This window comes from Cololabis saira, chromosome 12, assembly GCF_033807715.1.
Source record: "Cololabis saira isolate AMF1-May2022 chromosome 12, fColSai1.1, whole genome shotgun sequence".
NCBI lineage: Eukaryota > Metazoa > Chordata > Actinopteri > Beloniformes > Belonidae > Cololabis > Cololabis saira.
The window spans coordinates 13198329-13223823 of record NC_084598.1 but is presented as its reverse complement, the minus strand read 5'-3'; the positions used below and the strand labels follow the sequence as shown (position 1 = coordinate 13223823).

Here is a 25495-nt window from a genome sequence, read left to right as displayed (position 1 = left end):
AGAATAATGATCTTTTTAAAACGTATCTATATTTCAGTAATTGTTCAGAGGATGCCAGAATACTTTTTATGCTAGTGTAAAATAGCAAAACAACTAAATTAGGCACAAAAAAACAAAAAAAAAGTCATTAATGATCAGTTCGAGAGGAAGCAGAGCAAACAGTTTAATCATTTTACTGTATTCATAATCGAGCGACATGATGACTTTAATGTGTCGGAAAAGTGAACCAGTGTGAGGTTTGTCTTGCCAGTCCACAACCCCTGCAACAACAAGACAGGTGAATTTAGATGACGGTAACCATAGTGAGCCTCAAGAAACTCGTCAAGTTAAATCAAACTTTACTCTTGTCGTTTCAATTGCCCAGCAGGTTTTGATTTCAAACTTAAAGCCCCATCTTCATTCTCAATACTATCACAGTACAGTTTTGTCCGACGGCGTTTTATTTTGAAACTCAAAACAGGAAGTTTCCACGTTATTCAGTGAACTCTGACAAGTTCTCCTTGATCGAAGCCTTTAATGTTTCCCAAACGAGCAAAAACTTAAAAGTAGTTTTCCTCGGTGGATATTGGACTAAGCGTTTGGACCCAGACTTATTATGTGAAAAAAAACTTCAGTCCTCTGTCGTGAAGGAGTGTTAACACCTGTTTTTGGGATATAAACTTTGGCTCTGTCCTTTTAACGCTGGGTTTCTTGGGAGTTGAACCGAACTGTGCGATGCATGTGCTGGCGTCAAACGGATCCGTGATGGACCTGCACTCGGAAAAGGTGAAAATTAAAGCACACTACTGTGGGTAAGTGACCCTCTGTGGGGTGAACCCCCCCCCAAATACAGGTACTTCTCCGGCTGCCGGTGACGAGGAGGGACACCTGTGGAATAGAGACTTCCAGACGGGGTGCGGGTCGTTTTGTAACCTCGTCATCTTGGATCAAGTTAAAACACCTGCCTGCTGCAAAACCCGCAGATGCAGCTCAAACTAACAACAAACACAAAGAACAAACACCACTGATAGTTTAATGGGAACATTAACTGAATATTTGATCAGCTTATTTTATATAATGAAGATTATTTACTGTTTTTTTATTTTTTTATTTTACCTTTATTTTACCAGGTTAGTCCCATTGAGATCGAGGATCTCTTCTTCAAGGGAGACCTGGCCAAAAATGGCAGCTTTAAGAGTTACAGACAAAACAACAAATCAACAATAACAGAAATAGAAGGACAATGCAAAATACTGTACATCACAAAACAGTGCTAGTAAATAAGTTACAATACTTAAGGAATTGGGAATTAAAAGTTACGTTCCGTATTAAGCCTATACGGACATATATTATGCTCTTATATATTGATGTCATAATATACAGGTGAAGGTCTGAAAATTTGAATATATTGCAAAACTTAATTCGTAGTAAATTCAACTAAAGGTGAAACAAATATATTATTTCCCACTACATTCAAAGTGAGATATTTCAAGCCTTTATTTTTTATAATGTTGGTGATTATGGCTCACAGTTTATGAAAACCCCAAATAAAAAACCTCAAAAAATTAGAATATTTTATGAAATCAATAAACAATTCAATCATCAAAATTAGAACAAATAAAGGTTTAACATATCTTGCTTTGCATGTAATGAGACTAGGTAATATATGAGTTTCACCTTTTAAGTTGAATATAAATTCACTTTTGCACCATATTCTAATTTTCCGACCTTCACCTGTATTTATATTATACATCTTGGCTGATCTGGACGTAGATAACTTAGGAGGCTATTTCAGCTGCTGTATGGTTGGCTGTCTGTACAGTCATGCAAGTTCAATGCCATTAAAACATTAACATTTAAATCAAAGCATTTTGTTTTCTAATATAAAATAAACACATCTATACAGTTTAGAAGTTTTGGGGATTTCCCTTTTTTTTGGTGCCTGCGCTGCTTAAATGGGGCTTCCCTTATTTCTATTTCTTAAAGGTGGCAACCCTAACAGTGACATGTACCAACAGAGTCATTTAAAAAATGCCTTTGTAAGAGCTTTAAAATAAGACAATGACACTAATGTGTTTAGCTTCAGGTCTTTTTGGAGGCTATTCCAAGCAAGTGGGGCAGAGCAGCTGAAGGCTTTCTTCCCTAGATTGGTCCTTGCACTTGAAATGGACAGCAGGATAGCATCGTTTGATCTCAGGCTATAACTACTGATGGCTTTCAAATTGATCAGAGAACAAATGTAAAATAGAAGTTTACCAAATATAGCTTATGAACAAGTACCAATGACTAAGCCTCCGCCATGTCAGTGAAGGTAAGCCAGGCTTGGAGTACAGAATGCAATGATGGGTTAGAGGTCTACACTTTGTAACAAATCTCAGTGAACTATGATACGCAGTGTCTAACATGCAAGAACTGGGCGGGAACATTCATATACAATAGATCACCATAATCCAAAATTGGTAAAAATGTCACAGAGACCAGTCTCCTTCTGGCCTCAAAGGAGAAACATGCCTTGTTTCTGAAGTAGAACCCTATCTTTAGCCTCAGTTTTTTAAGAAGATTATTTACATGCACTTTAAAAGAAAGGCAGTCATCAAGCCAGGTGCCAAGATATTTATAACTGGATACTACTTCTATTTTGTTTCCCTGAGCAATAGTAATGTCTAAGGTATTCACTGGCATTTGAGAACAGCATAACTTTTGTTTTATCAGCATTTAAAATTAGCTTTAGTTGCGAGAGCTGAGTCTGGAGAACATGTTTGTTTGTCCTGATGTGTTCTCATGGCCTCTAAGTAAAAAAAAAAAAAGTCCTACACTACTGTTATATTTCGTCAAGTACTGCAGGTAAGGTCTGCTCGCTTGGCTGATGCACAAGCTTTCAGACTACTAGTGGAGATGTCTCTGTTTCACACAATGTTTATATGTAAAACAAAGGTGTGCTTGTCAACTTGAGTGAAAGTGCACTCATATTTCAGGTGGAGCCTTCCCTGATGTTTGAAGTCTGTTGATCTCTGTTGTCCAAGCAGTTTTGTTGGTGTGTACGTTTCTGCAGAAGTCGTGAAGGAGGGAGTGCTTCTTCCTCTTGGTCAGGATACTGCAGGTGTCCAACACCAGATAGACTAAACACTCCCAGGCTTGAGGATTCCCACTGCTGTGGCTTTTTTTCTTTTTGTTTTGCTTTGTTTTACTGGGATATCTGCTGTTTGTCTCCTTACATGAACCCATCTGTTGCCGCCTCACATCTCTTGAAACTTGGCTTCACCATTTACAAAAGGATTTCTGTTTACACAGTGACAAGCTGGCACATCTTAGCCCTTCATCTTTGTAAGTTTCTAACCATAAAGAAGTGACTTCTCTGTTCCTGGCTTAGCTCTTAAATCAGCACCTTTTTACTGACGTTGAGCAGTTTCATGAGGATGGTTTAATGCTGCCGACCTTTTGTGTCCCAGTCTCTTCTGCAGCATCGCTGCTTCACTTACAGTTTCTGTATCTTTGAACTTTTGGGGCTTAACTTTCACTCAGTAGTTTTCGTTGACCGTTCTGTTCACGCGCTGAAATCGGCAAATGTCCCCATAGTATAATATTGCCTCATATGTATCATTGTTTTAATTCTGCTTCATCTCCTAACTGGCGTTAATGTCAACTTTGAAGAAACTGAAGAGCTGTGTCCTCCTGGAAAATGACATCTTTACGCATCTTTCTTAACGCATAGGACGTTTGGTTATAGGTTTGATCTGAATCACATGAAGAGATGATTTTTGGGGCTTTGCTTCTCATGAGCTTTAAGCTGTTCTTGCTGTTGTTCTTCTGGTGGCTATTCCCGACGGCGCTCCTCACATTTGTGCTTTCATTACAGTGATTATTTAAGAATTGCAGTGTCTGTGTTATGTGTTGTGCAAAAGCAACGCTCATCTTTATTTTTGCACCGCAGACATTACGCACCATGCACATTACCGTTATTCAGTCAAATGTCAGTCATCGGAGTCCCTGTAGTGTTGTGCAGTTACATTGGGATTGGGGAAGGAAATGCACTGTGAAGGATTTGAGGTAATGGAGGAAAAAAGAATTCCAATGTTTGTCTTTTACGTCGGCAAATGCTGTCAGTTTCTTAACCATCAAATCAGACTTGGGGTTTTTCTGACTGTTTCATTTAAGCCAGTAGAGCACTATAGTGGGTGTGCCTTGTTGTAAGAAGAAGTAAAAACAATAGAAATTTCATTGCTGATATTGTAATAATTCTTATGTGCGATACAAACTAATAGTTTTGTTTTTGTGCATGAATTAAACAGTCTACTTTGAAGTCCATTTTTCTCCACAGGTGCATCGAAAAAAAAAAAGCATCAGTTGAGAATAATTCGTTGTCATTTTTCTCTTCCATCATTACTTTATTGGTCCCCTGTAGCTCTATGAGCTAGTTTTTTGTCTGCATATATATCAACTTGCAGCAGGTGTTAGCGTTTTGTACACAGGTGTGGGTGAAAGTGAATGTTTGCTCCAGCAGTCCTTTTGACAGAACCAAACATACTTTATCAGAGAACCAGACAAGACTGTTACAGCTGCAGTGTGGTGACTGTGTGTTGTGATGCAAGTGCATGTGTGGTGCATTATTACAAAAAGGGCATACATGCAACATGAGAGAGGCGGATGCATAAAATCAAAGAACGTATAAAAATGGAAAGAGAAAGTCAAAAGCGTGCATTAACATATACGCATGGGTCTACATATGTGTGCTGTGCACGTGTTTGTGGTGTACATGCATGAAAGTCTGTAAGCATCTTGAATGTCTGGGGTGGGAGTGGAGGGACATAATCGGTCATCCGTTCATGCAGCGTTAGAACATGGCGGTCATCGGTTGGCATTCACAGCTCTCAGTATCGAGCACGGCCACCAAGTGCATCATGAAGAGCAACACACCTCCGACGCACTGAGGTCACCAGTTTGTCAATTGTAGCCTGTGGAGTTTTGTCCCATTCTTCCAGGAGCGCCAAGGCGGAATCAGGGTGCGTTTTCTGGAGCCCCCTTCCGATCCAGAGGATCCAAAGGTGTTCAGGTGGGCGGCTCGCCGTGCCACCAGTCTCTGTAAAGCGACTGGTGGTTAAATGAGACACATTCAGTGGTTCTGACACAGCTGGGACAGACGTCCCTCTGCTGAGCGGGCCAATAGCACGCTCTCTCATCACTTGTGACATCTGTGCCGTTGGGACTTGTGACAAAGCTCCACATTTGTCTGTTGTATTGTAGACGTTGGACAGATTAGCTGTATGGTACTCGCACCAACCTCCACAGTTGTAAGCAGCTCATATGTGAAAAAAAACTCAATAATTCAGTAATCTCACTTCACCGAGAGGTCGTTTGGAGTCGAGACTCAAAATCTGAGCAAAACAGAGTTGCCTCTCCACCCATTTCTAATGTTGGTATGTCATTAAAAGCCATTTTAAGTTTATCTATGCACGACGTGTGTTGTATATTTTTGGTCAGTGTACATGTACACACAACTACACACAGTTTTAATTGATTGGTTATTAATTATGTGTATGAATCTATTTTATGTGGTTTATATCCAAATCTAAAGAGATTATATCATAATTATAGCGTGAACTACATGATGTTACATGGTTCATTTACAAATATCAATAGTAGTATAAATGTCTACACATTAATATAAATACACACACCTGCACATGAATATGCATACAAACATGTGTAGAAGTATACGCAAACATAAATATGAATACATGAGGACTAATACACATTCCCAAGTGTACCAAACTAAAAGGTGATGACAATCACGACGACGATCAACAATGACAATAATAACAATAACATTAACAATAATAACAACAATATTGGTAATAACAACACGAATGATAATGATACGGTAGTAACCATCACCATCGCCATGCAACTCCTCCATCTCAGGTTGCCTCAGACCCCCTGACTTGCACGCCAGTGCCAGCCACGTGCTTCCCAGCCAAGAGTAGAGTTTTGGAGTGAATGATCTCAGGGACTGGGACTAACGATGGATTGACGCGTACCCTTGACCTCTCTTGGACCTGAGCCTTAAAGGAGCTTGAGGCTCCTTTTAAGAAATGAGACTCTCTAGCGCCACCCTTCACCACGATGGTCGTCGGGGGTACTGCAGCCAACAGTGAAGCCGGCACTGGTGAACGGGGAGAACGCACATGCAGCGTCATGTGACATCACATCCGCAGCCCAGCGCGGGAAATTCGGGACCGAATTGCAACACATTTTGCAGCAACAGCCTGTTCAAGGCAAAGGAGAGATACACTAGAGGGCTCATTCTTTTGGGTTTGGAACGCTTCATCTGACATTATTACTAGAAAACTTAAAATGTATACAGATTTTTTTTCATAAATCCTGCCACAATCCGGCCTCAAGCTCCTTTAAGTTTATGTTGCTGATAAGATCCCTTTATCGCTGACATATTTCTGTGAAAGTTCAGACAAATTTTGGCTCCCGAGTATCTTTTTAATTATCATTAAACATCTGAAGCTGATTAGATTTGCCTCTGAACTTTTAAAGGGGGCTGTGTGTGCAGCGCTGAGGACATGATGTTGTCTCTTAAGACTTGGGCTCCTGCCAGTTTCTGTAAAATCTCGGCACATGACCCTCTGAGTGACTTTTATGCTTATAAACTGATCTCATCATTACTATTAAGAGACCTTTTTGGTTTTTAGTGGATAGCACCAGTTGACATAATTTATTGAGTTCTAAATGAGAAATGATTGCACCTTTATATGATGATTTCTATGTTTCTATGCAATTGGTAACTAATATTTTTTACCGTGGGGAATATACGCCCACAACATTGTTGGTGGTCTGACTCATTTCAGAGTTTTGTTTGAGGGGAAAAAGTTTCCACCTTCCAGTGATCCCGAGTCATTGTCTGCATCTGTTTCTCTGTATTTGCACTTTTAGAACAGAAATTTGTTGTTTCTCATAAAACATTATGGACGTGCTCCCTGTACCGTCTTTCAGCTGTAGCATGCTGGCAGGTTTAACCTGGCCAGCAGAGCAGACGAAGCCCCCAGGAGTAACGCTGGGCTGTGATTTAAGGAGGGACTTAACTAATAGTTCAGTGTGTATCGTCTGAAGCAAACATGGCTCCAAAAAGGTGAATATATTTCTGAGCATCACAGAACCAGAGAAAGGACTCATGTAGGCTCAAAATGTTTTTTTAAACATTTATAAAAACCCAAAGTTTAAATTACTAAAGCACTTTCATGGGTTTAGCGAGCCAATAGGTAGTTGGTGGCAATCTCAGCTGCACCTGCTTTCTCTTTTGTCCAATCACCATTTCCGCCTTTGGCGGTATCTTTTTGAGCCTCTGTTCTTTAGGGGATTACAGAGTTTTGGTCCCCCTCACCCCTCATCCAGGGTTTTGGGCCACCAAGCAGCTTAAAGGGGACCTATTATGGCATCTAATACCTATTTTAAACAGGCCTTGAATGTCTTAAAAACAAGCTTTTGATTGTTTTTGCTAAATAAATTAGAAATTCAGCCTCTGAGCCATGTCTTTATCTTCCCATTCTCTAACCTCATTATCTATGCAGGATTCTGGGTGGGCGGGCGGCTATGATAATGAGGCACTGTGCTGATTGGCTGCCTGACGCGAATGGCGCAATACACCGCTACAAAAAAATGGCAGAAGCTCCGGCCGACGGAGTTAGTTGTGGGGGTGGTTTCACGCATCGGAGGCCAACCTATGTAAATCACTCCCGTTGTTACGTAATGATGGGAGTAGAATCGTCACATCATACTGGATGGCTCATCCGGGCGGCTGTACAGACACTGCAGAATTTGGTTGCTTTCCTCCTTCTCTGAGTTGGCAGGCTGAGGGGAGACCACTTTATACATGTTAAAGCAAGAAAAAACCTGTTTTTCATAATAGGTCCCCTTTTAAATTCAAAAGAATGAGAAATCTGGTTAAATCTCCACGTAACCTCCAGAACATCACTGATGTCCCTCTGCAGAACATTGATTCACATTTAACCTTCCAAATGAAAACAACAAAAGTAGTTTGAGCTTGAACATCTCCGTATAGGGACGCCAGCTGAGACGTTCAACACCCAGTTGACTGCTATTGGGTTTCATTGTGGTGTTGAAATCTCATGTATGTTGTGCTACATGTCACTCTTCTACCAAAATAATGTCTGGTTGACAATCTTTAACTATTTATCGTAAAAACCAAATAAAGCCGCGGGCGTTTATTTGCTTAATCCGCTCAAATCAAAGGCGTTTATTTGGGACCTGCCTTTTAAATGGGTGAATGAATGATGCGCTGAACGCAGACTGGCTGCGACGAGTGGTGGGAAAATTGACCTTTGGGCACCAACTCCTCGTGTGGGATGCGTACAGGTGCTGCATCAGCACCGCGACGAAGGCCAAGCTCAAACCGAGCTACAACTAAACCACGGCGGCCCTTCCTGGAGGTCTAATACAAGTCTTTTCCCATTACTCGTATCATCTTCTGCGACAAACACTGGGGTCTGGCACATATCGCACTACATTTAACTTAAATTGAACATCATATTTCTATTGAGAAGCCGCGTTGCTGGCCATGGTGCTGAATGCGTGTCTTTCTCTTTGATACACAAGCCGCTCAACTTCATAACATGTCATCAGTGAGGTTACTCTAAAATTGAATAAATAGTCACACTCTTTTAGGTTGTTTTAGGTAGGCTATATTTGCATACGGTAGAATACTTTTTTTGGCCGCAAGAAAAACAATGTTTGACCCTGCCTTGGGATCGGCGTTTTAATAAAAAAAATATTTTGCTGCACCCGGCGGATAATTGAGACTCGGCCATTATTTGAAGTTTTACGGTGTGTCAGTTCTCAAACAAATATTTGACGTTTAAGATGACGCAGAGTCATCTTAAACGTGAGTGAACTCGGCATCAGCTGAAGTATTTCACGCCCTTCAGGCTTGGAATGTAGAGGTCCAACATTTGTGAATCACGTCTGTGTTGGTAAGACAAGCTTTTAACCTCCTACCTAAGTGCTTTCATGTGCAGACTAATGTGATATGCAAATCAGTGCAGCAGCTAATCAATTCCCCCTTAATCTGCTGGATGGTTTCAGTGTAGAGTTAATGTACCTTTTTAGATAGATGCCATTTTAATTAAACACATCAGTCAACTGTTCCTACAGAGTTGTAGATGCTCTTTTTTATTATCTTGCCTTTCCATAAAACACATAAACAGTCAATTTAAACACGCAAGAATGATGAATTTTATCATCACTCAGTCTAGTAAATATGTTATGGTTTTTGTAAAAATCTGAAAATAAAACCTCTGTGGAGCGAAGGATTCACAGTCCTATGTGGACCACGGATCTAATTGAACATGCAACATATTCAGATAAGATGAAGAGTAAAAGTGATAAATACTTTGAAGTTGTCACATTTCTGCCTCGTAAAAGCATAGAAAATAAATGAGTGTATTACAATCACTGTATTTCTTTTATTGACATAGCAGATTTGAACACTAATTGATATGTTCTTAGCTATGAGTTAGACTGATTACATTATCATACATTGTGCCTAATTCTGTTCTGGGCTAGATCCCTTAGATAGTCCTGCAGGGTCCCTTTAACAAGCAAAAACCCTTCTGACCAGAAATCGCTGTTGACTTAACAACTCGTGATGTAAATCCTCAGCTGTGGGATCTGAACCTGGTGACGATATGCCTCCAGATAAGCCTGGCAGTTACAGCTGAACTAATTGTATGGTTTACATCACACTACGGGGGGAAACACGAAAGGAGATTAGGACATAGTTTTATATTTCAACCCGCTTTACTTTTAAGTCCTGAGATGCTGATATTTATGAAATAAATCATATAATACAGTTTATACATGAAGTCAGTACAGGACTGTCTCAGAAAATTATAATATTGTGATAAAGTTCTTTATTTTCTGTAATGCAATTTAAAAAAAAAAAAAAAAAAAAAAAAAAGTCATACATTCTGGATTCATTACAAATCAACTGAAATATTGGAAGCCTATTATTAGTTAATATTGCTGATTATGGTTTCATATGGTCTCATATGTAAGTCACTTTGGATAAAAGCATGTGCTTTAATGACAGTAGTAGTAGTCAGTGATTCACCAAATCTGGTTGATTCCCTTTCAGTGGTTTGTGGGAGGTCATTGTTCTGCTTTTCTGTTGTTTTCACCATTCCCATGTTCTTCATACATTTCCCTTCACACAGAGATCAATGAGTTTGGCGTGGATGAAGCGTCAAGGGACGCAACGCCTATTTCTACGTGCATGCACAGCAGCTGAAGCGGAAAGCTGGGCCTTTCTAATTCAGCGCATAATCACAGTCATTGTCCCAATTACCTCTGAGTGTGGCTTTTGTATTTCTGTGTCGTGGCTTTCTTGAACTCGCCTCATGATGCCCAACCCCACCCCCAACATATACACCAAGTATAGTGTATAGTTCGCGGAAATTAAACGGATCTCATCAGTTACGACCATTAGAGGAAATGCAAAGCTTTATAAATGTACTCATGTTTACGTTACAGAGACTCATGATAGTCTCTGCTTTGCCCTCATGGAGATCATTGGTTAGTGGATGAATATGAGGCAGCTCCACTGTAATATAGCTTCATATATGAGCTACTCTCTTCCAGTCGGAGCTGTAGACCGTCAGATCCTGATGGGATCAGACTAATGGCTCCTTTCATTTCCTGCGCTTGGATGCAGGAACAAACCAGAATACACAATTTGTGTTGCACCATTCCTCCACTGGCCTCCCTTTGCTTTCTAAAGTACGCTGTATAATGTGTTATAAATGGTTTGGCTGCAAGCTCTGTCGCTGACATCGCTGTTCCCCCAGCTCGCTGCAGATTAGCAGTCAGAGCTCCGTTCACTTCACCCTCGTCTCAGGCTCCTGTGTTTGTTATGAATACCAGACCCAAGTCGCCATGTTTCTGATGTCAACATTCTCTGAAGACGTCCTCTCACGCTGCTTTTACAGAAATTGGCCTAACGTGCTGCCTTTCCACTGCAACATATTTGCTGAAGCCACAGCAAAGGATTGCCAGAGCAGGTTTAAAAACGGAGCCGCTGACTCACTGACACTGACTACATACTGTATCTCTAATTCACAGCTTCAGTTTGCTGGAAGTAAAAATGTGTCAGTGTGTCATGTGTTTCTTATCAAGTGAGTCAAAGGTTGTTCAGTTTGGCCTTTTTGTTACCACCTGAATTTTAGTGAACCGTCTTTGGTGGAAGATTTGAAGGAATTAGCATTTACAGTCGAGACTCTGATTACTTTTCTTCATCACCATTTTTTTAAAGTGTGGTTGTGACGTTTTGGTATTTTTTATGTATTATGTTTTTGAATGTCTTTAAACTCAGTTTAATGTAAGTTCCCCTTAACCGAGTATTCGTGTAAATTCCTCAAGTAAAAATCCCCCAAAGGTAAACAGGAATATTGGTTGAACCCCAATAACACGACGTCTGTCAATGAAAGACTTAAAGAAAGGGATCAAAGGCATGCTCTTTCATCATCAGTGTCCATTGAACAGAAACTGTTCTGATAGAGCAGATGGAGAGGGAACGAAAGAGAGGCATCAGTTGTAATGAACCATACACTTGTACATTACATACTGTAGTTGATAAAAAAGTAAAATACAACTCTCACACCATGAAAGAGACCGTTGGGGTTTCAATATTGCTAACTTGGTGTTCTCACTTGCAAATTCAACTATGTGTATTATCCTCTCCTTTTTCATACATTTGTACCTATTTCATTCTATATTTTATTTTTCTTAATAGCCTGATGTATTATTTTAGCTACACGCAGCAATATCATTCTTGCTGTGCTTCTTTTGGTATCTTAGTAGTCATCCATTTCTTCAATCAGTCAAACAAACAGTAAATGATGGAGGTGAGTTGGAACTGGAGCTGCAATTATCCACTTGTGAAACAATTAAGTACCCTGTTATTACATCAGTTTATCAAGTAATCAGATAAAAAAATACTTTTCTAATTAAAAAGTATATAGTAAAGTCAGAAGATGGATCTCTTAAAATAATGTACCACCTGGTAACGTAGGTGTGGCAGGGTGGAGGAGCAGCCACTCAGCGGATTGGGCACAGGTGTGCCCAATCAACCTCTCCACCCTGCCTGCCTTCATAAGGAGCAGCTGCAATCCAGAGAGGGGCTGCTGCTGGAGGAAGGAAGCAGAGCGGAGCTCGACTGCAGCTCTGCTGAAGCTGAAAGCACGCGTGTCTTGGGTGAAGGAAGAAAATAAAGAGTTCCTGCACTAAACCCTCTGTCCTGTCGATAGGCCCCCGTAGCACTAGCCCTGCTACAGTAGGCGACACACTCAAGGCGACGGATCAATATGGGAGACACCATCTTTATCAGTCTGATAGATAGTTCAGCTGGGGTTCTGTGATGACCGAAGAAGACGGCAGGTTTTAACACAAAAGTCTTAAAGCTCACCTGAACGGTCGCCACAGTGACGAAGATGTATTAAAATAATACGAACCAGGGGCTAGCTGCACTGAAATTGATAACTAGTCATAATCCATACTGGCGTTGATGTTCCTGCTCAGCAGACATTTTGAAGACTAAAGAGAGTTCTAGAAACAGCAAAAACTCTAAATCCATTGAAAACAAAGTGATGACATTCATAGCACTTATTTATTGGTTGACACATTTCAATACTTTTTATTACACTTATCAGGAATGATAATTAAACTATGAGGGATGCACTTCTGTGTGATTTTACATGTATTTTATTAGCTGACTTCATATGTAGTGTAGTAGTAAGTGTTTGGATTATGAGTTTATCCATAATAAGACCGTTGAGACCGCCGTTGATGCCTTGACATGTCTGGAGAAGATGACGGGACACCAACCCTCCATGTTGGAGCCACAGATGAAGTTTCATCTATTTTACATGTATTATAATTTACCCCAGTGTGTTTAAAACAAACTAGACGACAAGTAGATGCCCGAGGTCCAGTTGGCCTCAAGGACAGTTGTCGGCAGATGAAACTGCTATAATAGTCATCATTATGCACAATTCATGTTATACTCTCTTATATAGTACACAGTTGAAGTGGTTTAATTTTATCAAAGTTGTACTCGGACAAGAACGGATATTGTCAGAAATTCTTGCTTAATATGTGTGTGTTTATGATGCACTGCGATTGTTTTCTGCTGTATATTCAGGTGGTTTTTAATGGTGATGCTGCAGGGGATCGCTGTGCTCAGGTTGAGGTGTTCAACCAGAATATACTTCCTTCTCTGTTTGTGTTCATGCAGTTGCTGCATCTCATATTTACATTACAATGCAATATTCCTACAAGGTGAATGTCACCTAGTCTGGGTGAACCAGTCCACTCCTATGCTATGCTAAGCAACGCTAGAAGGAGCTTTGTCAGATTGGTTTATTGGATGCAAAGTATCAATATTTGACCTCTTATCAAACTCTGGGATTGGCAGCAAAAATCAATCCTTCTTTGACTCTGGTGTTTTGTCTACTTTTCTCTATTTTATAGTCCACACCATAAGCGCACATTATTGTCAGATTAATTAAACAGAGCAGTGATGTTTTTGTACTGGAGTTACTCGAGTTTCAGCAGAATCGTTTGAGCCCTAATCAAAGCAATCCTTTATTACGCCCAAAGGGGCATTAAATAGATTTAATATAGTGTTTATTGTTGTAAAATAGGTGTAAAAATCTGAATTAAAAGTTGTTACAAAGGGTCTTTTTGTTTCAGTTATTACAGGAGTGACTCTGTACAACCTATGTTTCAGCAGAGCAAACGAACGCTTGGACTTTGCTTTATCTGACTGCATCAGTACATGTGGAGGATGTTCACTGTTCTTTAGGTTTTACAGCTTTCATCTTGCCACACATCCTGTATAAGAGCACCTGGGAAGTTCACAGCAGCATGTTGTCAGTGCCTCCTGAATCGTAGCGGACTGACGAGCAGAAAGGCTGAGCTGTGGGTAAATTTAGTGTGCAGCTCTTTATCGTTTCAAGTTAAAATATGAAGGAACAGTAACACAAGAGTGGGATTATAATGTAGGAGTGCTCAGTTTCTTTAACAATGCAACATCAACAGCATAATAGACGGCATGTTGACGTCATTGCATTAACGTGTGGGCGTTGGCTGTGCGCTGTGATGCTCGCTGAGAGGCCGGCTGTCTCTGCTCCACCTGGTTAAGGTCCAAACTAACACTTGCCATAAACACTTGGCCGCACACGCCTGTCAGACGCACTCAGTTTCTACCATGAGCTGCAGCTGCAACACTTGCAGACCTTCCAGTAAAACACATACTGTACCCTCACACATGTGCTGGTTGCGTGTGTGTGATATTCATCAATCAAAACTGACAACAACACAAATCTCTAATGAAGACACGGTTCCCTGGTGCACGTGAACACGTGTTGCCTAACAACCACCAGTCATCAGCGGAGCTGTGAGGGTCAATGTTGAAACCGCACGTGCACACCCTTATTCAAAACAGTCACTGATAAGAGCATGCGAAGGCGAGAACTTCTCAGCGTGTCGTTATTCTGCAACAGAGGTACGCAGATCATTTATAACCTTGACTGGCCCATGTGTGGACTTTACAGCCTCAGTATTCAAATAGGGCAAAGTCTGTGTTGGTGACTTTCTACGTTGGAAAAACTGCTACCGTACCTTGTTTGAAAATACTGCCAAGACACATTCATTCAGAGGATGTCTTCAGTTTTTGATATTATTTTTGATATTTGCAGTAGTCTGTGGATCTGGGCCACGAAATGTGATTTGTCATCGCTGAATCCATGTTTGAGTAGTTGGATGGACGGATAGATCTAAGCTGAATTGACTCTGCACAGAAATATGACTAAAAGCATTTAAAGACTTAACAACTACACTCACCGGCCACTTCATTAGGTACACCTTGCTAGTGCCGGGTTGGACCCCCTTTTGCCTTCAGAACCACCTTAATCCTTTGTATATAGATTCAACAAGGTACTGAAAACATTCCTCAGCAAGTCTGGTCCATATTGACATGATAGCATCAAGCAGTTGCTGCAGATTTGTCGGCTGCACCTCCATGATGCTAATCTCCCGGTCCACCGCATCCCAAAGGTGCTCTATTGGACTGAGATCTGGTGACTGTGGAGACCATTGAGTAGTGAACTAATCGTCATGGTCATGAAACCAGTCTGATATGATTCACGCTTTATGACACGGTGCGTTATCCTGCTGGAATATCATCAGCAACAATACTCAGGTGGGCTGTGGCGTTGGCACGATGCTCAACTGGTGCTAATGGGCACAAAGTGTGTCCGGAAAATATCCCCCACCCCATTACACCACCACCAGCAGCCTGAATCTTTCTGTCATTTTACAAAACCCAGAACTGAGATTTATGTCTGATTTATTTTGGCTTTTAAGCTCCTCCTGGGTCTCCTCCCTCTTTCTGGATCAATTGGTTCATTTGAAGCCGTTCTCTTCCATCCACACAGCGCATTCAGGGTCTAAAGGTCTGCTTCATGTAATCTTAATCATTGTGCAACCTTCTTATCACATGCACTTAGCACTATAGTGCGAAATATCTGTAGTGGAAAGTTAACTCATTTTGGATTGATGAGTATCTTAAGATTGCATCAGATATCTGGTAATGTTTTACAATTGATCATAAGATTGGTGTTTCATGACCAGAGAACTGTTGCATTAACGTTTCTACCTTCTGTGTGCTATCAAAAAGGTCCAAGACTTCTGTTGGACACTATAAGTGATTTGACTTTGGGAGCTTCAAAGTGGGCATGTTCTGCAGAGTTGCGCCCCTCTCGGAGCTTCCACCAGGCCTGGGGTGTCATGGCGGTTGCAAGGCTGCAGTCATGCCTAGCTCAGATCCTCCTCCACTGTGACAACAATAGGACCCTTCAAAGAAGTCACAGGGATGCAAAGTTGGCAGGTTGTGAGGCTGGTGTGCACCTGAGCTGGCATGATGTCACACATAGCTTATGTAACTTCCCTCAAAAATATTGGACCATTACAGCAGACAGATGAAAAGACCCAAGCTGGATACATTTACCCACACAGCCACATGGATGTTGAAGAAGAGCTCCAAGCATGTTCACGGTCATGCCTGTCATTTTATGTACATGTGATGTTGGCGTCTGTTTGGTCTGGTCATAACTTGCAGACTCAACCCTGGTATCGTGGATTATGATTTAAAGGGAAAGTTTCGTTTTTTACAACCTGGACCTTATTTCTGGCATTTTTTATGGTCGTATACTCACCCAGAAAAGTTTGGTGTCATTTGGAGTCCTTCGGAAGATATTAGGAGTTTTGTGCGAGCCGCTTATCCATATAATGCTAGCGAATGGGGGCACAGCGGGACACAGACGATGCAGCGTCTAAATAACACATTATTGCCGCGAAACTCGTTCATTTCTTTTATGAATCACTACATCTGCTTCTGGGCATCTTCCAGGACCTGTTGTCTACATCCGGGGCTGTGTTTGTAACAAGGAAATCAGTTTGTAAACAAGACCTCTGACCTGCATGACGTCATCTCTGTGCGCGCATCCCAGACACAGCTCTGTGTACAGCTGGAGTTCGCTACTGTTAGTTTACTGTTAGTTATTTGAAACATGTCTGAATATTTGTCAAATTCTGAGGTTGTGGACGACGACTTTGAATATGATGAACGTCCTTACCGTTTTGTACCGTTTTGTCTGTCCGGGATGCGCGCACAGAGATGACGTCATGAGTTCAGAGGTCTTGTTTACAAACTGATTTCCTTGTTACAAACACAGCCCCGGATGTAGACAACAGGTCCTGGAAGATGCCCAGAAGCAGATGTAGTGATTCATAAAAGAAATGAACGAGTTTCGCGGCAATAATGGGTTATTTAGACGCTGCATCATCTGTGTCCCGCTGTGCCCCCATTCGCTACCATTATATGGATAAGCGGCTCGCACAAAACTCCTAATATCTTCCGAAGGACTCCAAATGACACCAAACTTTTCTGGGTGAGTATACGACCATAAAAAATGCCAGAAATAAGGTCCAGGTTGTAAAAAACGAAACTTTCCCTTTTAAGGAGGTCCGGATGGAGAAAAATGTAAATAAAATATGTGCACAAATGAACAGGCTTAACCAGTTTTACATGTAAACATCTTTAAAGTATCTTACCTCCAAACACGGTTAACATCTATGGGACATCCTTCCTAGGGCTTTGACACGCTGCCTCTGGGACCTTTTCAAACCAGGAAGTGGCAGGTTGTGTCCCTCCAAAACACTCTTTCAGTCTCCCTGGAAATGAATCGGTTCTGTCTCACGAGGCCACGGATCAGCCCACTTGAAGAGCTTTGTGACTTCTTTTAAGAACCCCCTGATATCTGTAATCAGGAACTGGGTTGTGCATGAACATGATGAGCTGCTGCCCTTTTTTACCCATTAGCTTGTCAATAAAGTCAAAAAAAGTAGATCCGTCCCTCTCACCCTGGGCTCATTCAGTCTTGGAAAGTGTGAACTGTCTCCCTGCAGCTCTTCCTCAAACTCCTGAATTAGATATATTAAATAGATAAGATATTAGTAATTATAATGCTAATATAATTTTATTATAAGGAGGTTGTGAGGGAAAAAATGAGAGAGATGAGTTTGGGATTACCTTCTTCTTCATTATCGCTACACCTCCTCTCTCTATATCTCCACCATGGCAGGGGCTTCATCTTCTCAATGCTGAAGAATCCTACATAAACAGCCGAGTGCCGTCAGACACGTCAGAAGACTTGTTTACAGCTAATGTTATGCACGGAGCCGTGTGCATAGCTTCATGCAGCTGTTCTAGCACATCTCTGGCTAACGCCTCCCTCGTCTCTGGCTGTTGATGCAGACAGAGGTATTTGTTTGATGAACATATACGCCTCAGTCCATTCCTGATTGAAAGCCTGGTTTTCATGTTTAGCTTAAAGCCACACCACATTCACAGTTTTCCTGCTCGTCTCCCTTGTCTTCTCCCTGCTTTATATTGTCCTCTCACCGATGCCTCTCTCACTTGCTGCCACGGGAGTTTTCACTTTGAATGCAGCTTTTTTATTACTCGGCAAAGTGATATTCATTGTTGAAAGTAATATTCCTGCCCGAAGTAACAGTTTTTACTTTACTTGTAGGTTCTTCCTCCACTCTTTTTAATAATAGAGCACACAGTTCGTTGGTGCGCTATAAAACATCCGAGGACCACCTTTTCTTTTCTTTTCTTTTTTTTCAGATAAAAAGTTTAATTTCATGTGTTTCAGTTAGAAATCAGCTTAATCGCGTTTCAATATGTATGAATAATTTAGTCAAGTCATCTAGGAGGGACTTGGAGTAGAGTCGCTGCTCCTCCACGTCACAAAGAGCCAGCTGAGTTGGTCTGGGCATGCTGGGTAGGTTGGAGGGGGCCCCGAGTCAAGTCCAGGACACGGCTGAGAGATGGTGTTCCTCGGCTTGCCTGGGGATGCCTTGGTAATCCCCTGGAAGAGTTGGAGGAGGTGGCTGGGGGAGGCCGGGGTCTGGGCCTCTTTGCTTCGCTGCTGCCCATGCCACGTTAACCGAAGCTAACGGGTGGATGTTTTCATTTCCTTCTTGTGATATTATCCAGAGTGAGTGAGTTTTAAATCCTCAAGATCAAAGCAGCAGATGCTGAGATGTTTGTACTTTTGTATATACTGTAATTCAGTCTAAAAAACATCCTCAAATTCTCAAGACGCAGCTCTTCAGAAGACAGAATGAATGAATTAGTTTTCTTGGTTGATACTAACTACTGATCTTGCTCTGGCTTTATGTTTCAGACCTCTTTGCCTCACTGAGCACTGATCATGCTCAGCAGGGTAACAGTCTTTAAGTGTTGGGTTGCCTGTTGTTTCCTCTGTGGCCACTTTTTTACCATAAAGGCGAAACTGCTGTCTTTTGGTATCCTGGTTTTATACTGAAAAAGATAGTCGGCATGCTTTCCCTTCGTTGCATCATTGTGATGCGTTTACTGACCAGGAGAAAAAGTGTGCTTCTCTCCTATGTTCGTCTCTGCCCTCCAACCACCTGCACCACCACCACCAGCAGATGAGAGGGGAACTAATTAAATGTATTGTTTTGTTTTTTTTATCAGTTTCTTGCACCATTAATGAACACAGATCAGAACCACTTGGCTAATGATTGAATTCTAACCGATTATTCCTGGTAAACTGACATTCAAACAAATCAGTGACTCTGGGTCAGCGAGTTTAACTCCTGCATCATTTAATCCTCATTTAGCAGTTACTTCTAATGTGAGCTGGTGCACACCTGAGACCTGAGCCGACACTAGCTTGACCAGCGGTTTAATAGTGGTTTACTCCATCCCTTTCTGTCAGATCTGTTAGCGTCTGCACCATCTGTGGGATCTCTTTGCAGACCGAGTGACTCCATCTTAACCTTCTTTGTGTATCTGTGTGCTTTCAGGGACATGTTGATCACCGACTTGGCTGCCACAGTAACCTTCGTGGAGCTGTGCGAAGAGGTGAAAATGATGTGCAGCGTTGCCAAGCAGCAGCCCATCACACTGAAGTGGATCGATGATGAAGGTGAATGTGCCTCATGGTTAAATACGGCGCATCAGCACCGGTCTGCATGTTCCGTCCCGTCCCGAAGGCATCTGTTGTGTCCTTCTGCTCTACCTCCTAACACCGACACGGAAATGCAACCATGTGGCCAGAGTCCAGAGCAGCTGGAGAACTACCAGTGCCTCATCAGAACGTGCAATCAAGTCGTTTAGGTGCTTTTTCTTTTGATGATATGTGGTTCCTTTAGTCCCTGTAACTGTAATGAATAAACCCTATTTAATAAGGGTTTTTAGTGATTTTTCCTTTCATACGTCACCGGGTTTAAAACACAAATCAAATGAAGGACAGGAAGAGCTCCCGATTCAAAGCATACAGTACCTCATCAAGTGTCAAGCCTGGTGGAGGCAGTGTTATAGTGCCAATGCTGCTAAGTGTTGACAGAAGTAGTTGGATAGATTCTTGGGTGTATAAGGATATACTCCTTGGCTCAAGATGCTGAACTGGCTGTGAAAGCGGCTCAAGGCTTTTTGGAGGTGTAGAAGGAGAATATCCTTCAGCGGAAAAGTCCGGCTTCAGATCTCGAATAACTCGAGCTCGATTCTGAGCGGAAATGTGAAAGATGACATGACTCAGCAGAGCTGAGGTCAGCAGTTTTTGGTCTCTTTGTGATTCTCTCTGAGTACGCCAAAGAAGTGTTAATTTGTTAACAGTTCTCCTCCTTTTTACTATTGTTTTCTCTTTTTTTGTCTATTTAATTGCATTTTATTTAATTCTTTAATTAATCAGATGCCAAACACGCATGTACCTGTGAAGGCGACGTAGGCACATTTCTGCCGTTGTGTGCAGACGGTTTTATTCATGGACGTGTAATTTCATGCATTTGATTCCTGGTATGATGAACAAGTCTGATAACGACACCAGCTGCCGTTTTATTACCAATGTTGTTGTTGTTCTTCAACTCATACAAATGCTTCTGTTCAAAAGGTTTTGTGATATATCAATTCACAGCGTTATTCGTGTGTGTGCGTGTGCATGCAGGCGATCCTTGTACCATCTCCTCCCAGATGGAGCTGGACGAGGCTTTTCGGATTTACAATCGGACCAAGAGTTCTGGCCTGCTGCTGCACAGTGAGTGAGCTCTTCCCTTTAATTAATGATGCAAAACATTTCTCTTGACATAATGGTTTGTTCAGCAGTTATTTGGGCGTCAGAGGAACGAGGAGTGTGTCCACAGTCTGATGCAAGCAGATTAATGTACGAGGCTCGCATAAGAATGATGATGCTGTTATCTGTGTCGTCAGCCTCCTTCCTTTCTCCTTTCTCCTTCCTCGTCTCTTTTTTACGGTTATAACGGATTATAACAGAAAACTATTTTCCCTTCCTGGTAATGATGTACCAGGTAGTGGCCACTCCCACAATAGAAATGTTAACTATTATTGTTAAACACAATAAAAACAAGCACGGCATCGGTCATGACGCAGCTCCGCTGGTCAGTCCATCGTCATGTGGGTTTGCCGCCACCTCGGTGTCACAGTTTACTTGTGAGACGGGCTAGCCGTGCTCCAACCACCTCCTCCGACCCAGTTTGCATGCTCCGCCTGGCCCAAGACGTCGGTCTGGCTGTAGAGGCTGGGACCAGCAGTCAGCGGTGCTACTGGTGTGAGCTTAACCTCCATGTGAGGTTTGGCCCTGCCTGCCTCTTAAAGGGGACCGATTATGAAAAACACGTTTTCTCTTGCTTTAACATATATAAAGTGGTCTCCCCTCAGCCTGCAAACTCAGAGAAGGAGGAAAGCAACCAAATTCTGCAGTGTCTGTACAGCCGCCCGGATGAGCCGTCCAGTGTGATGTGGATCTACGAGCCGTTCAGATTCTGTTCCCGTCGTTACGTAACGACGTGAGCGATGCGTGAAACCATGCCCACAACTAACTCTGACCAGAACAACAACATCAACTCCGCCGGCCGGAGCTTCCCCCATTTTTTCGTAGCGGTGTATCGTGTCATTCACGTCAGGCAGCCAATCAGCACAGAGCCTCATTATCATAACCCCGCCCACTCAGAATCCCGCATAGATAATGAGGTTAGAGAATGGGAAGATAAAGACATGGCTCAGAGGCTGAATTTCTAATTTATTTAGAAAAAACAATCAAAAGCTTGTTTTTAAGACATTCAAGGCCTGTTTAAAATAGGTATTGTATAGTATTTTGAAATGTGTGTCTGTATGTATTTATGTTATATGTTTTATGTTTAAATGTAATGTTGGAACCTGTACCAAGAAGCTGTACTGAGACCAAATTCCACCAGCCTGGCTGTGTGGTCATTAATAAATTATTATTATTATTGTTTTAGATGCCATAATAGGTCCCCTTTAAATGTCTCTTGGTGACGGAGGAATGATGTAGCTAAAAATCAAAAGAGTATGCATGAAACCCCCAAAATACATGAAACTTTCTAAACTTTCACCTCTCGTTTACAGTCTTCCCCAGCATCCCCGAGCGGCCCGGCCTGCCCTGCCCCGGAGAAGACAGTGAGTGAATCAGTGCCTCTTTTATTCTTTCTCTGAAGAGCTTTTCACGAATGCACTCCAGTCCGGAAATGCTCCAGCGGGGCGGCGTGGCACAATGCACGCGTCAGCGATATTTGAATTGATCTTAATACCAGCTACTTGGTAAAATAGCCAGAAGATCTCCAGCTGTGGCGGTTTGTTCATGTGGTACTTAATATTCTGGAGCGTTTCCTGGGAAGGAGGAAGTCTGCTGTTTATGATTACTGTGGCTTTATTTCATTATTATTGTGGCTCTGATATCAACTCTAGGCCTCCATTTAAAACACAAGAACCAACACTATATTACAACCAGCTGATCCCATCACTTGTCTTTACATCACTCTAGAAAATTAAAATACATAAAAAAAGAGTAATGCTACAAACAGACAACTTGATTGAACAGCAAGCTTAATCCCTCCATGGCTGAGGTAATAAAACCACGTGATTGTCAGTGCAGACGTCGGGCCGTTGTCATGCCTACATGACAGAGCTCCCCTGGAAGAAGAGAGGACGCGCTCATTAAAGTCGGAGGGTTTGGGCTCTGGCGGGACAGGACTGTGCTCAGCCAATTTCATGGCAGCCCTCTCATAAGACGATATGATATCTGCTTTGCAAATTGGAAAGTTTGTCCCAAGGACCTTCGCACACCAGCAAGGGCTCTGCTGCAGTCATTTGGTTCCGTGATGGACGTCTGAATATGGGCGAGCTTTGGCGTGCGAAGTCGAGCGAATCGACGTACGAAAGTCTTTCAGTGGTGTGATGATAATTGATTGTACTGCCAAGATTCTTGAGGAGGATCTTTAGTCCGTAGCCGTTATTTACAGGCCTCGCTGAGGCAAGCGTAAAACTTTCAGGTAGGGCTGAAATGAATAATTGACGCAATCGACAACATTAGTTCCCAACAGATTTTTTGTTGGTTTATTAGCTGGCTATGTTGCCACACGTCTGTGTCATGCTGCGTTGTACAACATTTCTTGAAGGGATAATGGCGTTCATGTTGGTTTTAATGACAACAGTTTTTTTTAAAAGCAGCTATTGCTGTCTCTTTTCAGGTGGTTGACGCCAAGTATTTTCCGTCGCACTCCCTGCCCCCTGGTGGGAGTGTCTCACCCGTGAGCGCAGGCGTGTCTTTGTGAGGTCGTCGGGGCAGAAATCTGCCGTGAGGGATGCAGAAGTGAAAACTACGTGTTTACGTGTACATCTACTGTAATGTCTGGTGTATCGTGCGGTACACCATCGGAAAGCTCTCGTTTTCTACTTTCAGAAGCTGTTTAAATCTTTGATTTGCACCAACCAGTTAGGAGGTACAGTAGTGAAGCTAACGTTACAAATGTGGAACTGTAAAAACGTTTGAGACGCGTTAGTGAATCTGGTTGTCTGGGGTTTTACTTCAGAAGTCCCGGTAGCACTGTAAACACTCGGAAATGTGTGCAAACCTCTATTTCTCTGCTTCGCCACAGCTAATCCATCTCCCCCTATCTTCTTCAATCACCCCAGCTAACTCCACGGTCTCTTTCCCTTTCACTAGTTTTGGAATTTTGTAGATATCATAAACGGTCCTGCCATGAAAAGTACCAGATGCTGTTGGTGACGACAGGATGGCGATAACGAGGTTTTAACTTGACCTAACTTTGTTTATTTTTAGTAAGCCTAAACAATCTGTGTAAACTCGCCTGTCAGCAGCTCGCGTGACGGAAACCTGACTCCAGCTGTCGATCAAACGCTGCTCGGACTTCTACGTCCCATCTGGGACTTCATCTGACGTCCAGGCTTTCGCTCCAGATGCCTTGCCTTTTAGCCGAGAGCTGGCTGCCTCGTGTCGGGAAAACTTTACAGTGTTGAAAGGCGGGGGTTTGTGCAAACAGTAGAAACTTAAGAATTCACTGTGAAAATCCCAGAAAGACAGATTTACTGAAGAGAATCCCGTCGCCTGAACCGCTCAGGCTGCTGAAGCAGAGAGGGCTCCCTTATCTGATGTTCGAAGCCGCGTTGCAGAAAAGAAGGACTTTAATTCACAGAACTCAAAATACGGCCAAGTTACTCTTTAAAGGTACTGTTTGACCTTTTGAAAGAGAGCAAACACCCCTCTTGAATAAAAAGATGCACCTTATTAACAGAAACATCTTTACGTGATAGAAAAGAATAAAGATAAACAAAGGGACAGAAAGATGCATCTGTGCTTTTGTTCAGTAGGTGTAAGTTGAAAGGAGGGAACAGCAATTACGATGGTAGAATGATAGATAAAGAAGTAAAGAAGCCTCATTTGGTCGGTTCTGACTGGCGCTCTCATGCATTAGGAATCAATCTGCAGTAATGCTTCATGCTGGTTGGATTGACTGATAAATTAAGACAAAGCTGTGAAAAAGGCCTGAATAGTGTTTTTAAGCAGTTTGTGTGGGTAGTCGGTGCCGGTGCTCTCTGACCCCCACCCCCCTCCTCAGTACTGCACTCCCTTGCTGTCTGTCTGCTGTGACAGCAGGTTTCAGCGGGTCGTGGTATTTGGTGGGAGCGCCAAGCTCTTTCTCTGGGGTCCTGACCCAAGAGCCGGGTGTCATTCTGCAGGTGGGTGGCGCAGCATCCGCCCGTGCAGACGCGCAGCTCCGTGAGCCTGCGCTTGTTGTTCCCTGTGGACGATGTGTGATGTTTCATGTTTATAAGTAACTCTTGAGCAGTCCTGCTGTGTGTTCTCCCATTTATTTGCTCATGGTTGATATCTGTTGGTGGAAAGAGGACGGGAGGACATGAGTAGGAGGGTGGAACGAATGAAGCTGAGAGAAAGATGGAGGGAGACTTTGTTGCTCATTCTTTTCAAGAATGTGACTCTGTTTTCGAGGCTAACTAATATCGCCTGCTCAGGAATGCAGCAGCTGATGACGGTGAAGATGAGTTAAAGAAAACCGATATCCTGACATTGGAGGTAAAACAAAGCATGTTGCACTGGAAAGGCATTTTTATGAAATAACAGGAAATTGAAGAAGACTCAGAACCCATGAAAGTTTCACCAGGAATGCAGTTCTGACAGTGAAGGTGTTATTTTTAGTCAGAACCAGGAAACTGTAGCGCTGGCGGCTTCCAGACCAGAGTATTTTACCTGCATGTAGCACCTTTTCTTCGGCAGAAAACACCTCAGACTGTCTCTTATCCCTATTCAGGGTCATGGAGGTCTGCTGGAGCCTATCACAGCTCTTGGTCACCTGTCCACCGCAGGGCCACATGTAGAAAACAATCACTCCTGCAATTAAACATGTGTGGATGACCTGCACATGTGGTGTTAATGGTGTTTGTAAAGGAGTCCTCGGGGGTAAAGGTTGAGGAAAATTGTTTGCATTTGAGTTCTTTCTAAAACAATTACAGACGTGTTTTTAATTAGGTAAAAGTCCTTTTTGTAATCTA

General features: G+C 42.3%; 1 protein-coding gene across 1 annotated transcript in view; it reads left to right on the top strand.

Moving 5' to 3' along the window:
- Positions 1 to 503: 503 nt before the first annotated feature.
- The window catches only part of prkcz (protein kinase C, zeta), a 102667-nt gene continuing 77675 nt past the window's right edge, over positions 504 to 25495 (top strand). The window contains exons 1-4 of the mRNA XM_061735582.1: positions 504 to 791; positions 19456 to 19577; positions 20595 to 20684; positions 22034 to 22084. Coding sequence (XP_061591566.1) covers positions 715 to 791; positions 19456 to 19577; positions 20595 to 20684; positions 22034 to 22084 — 340 coding nt within the window. The 5' untranslated portion in view covers positions 504 to 714. The remainder of the gene's footprint in view (positions 792 to 19455; positions 19578 to 20594; positions 20685 to 22033; positions 22085 to 25495) is intronic.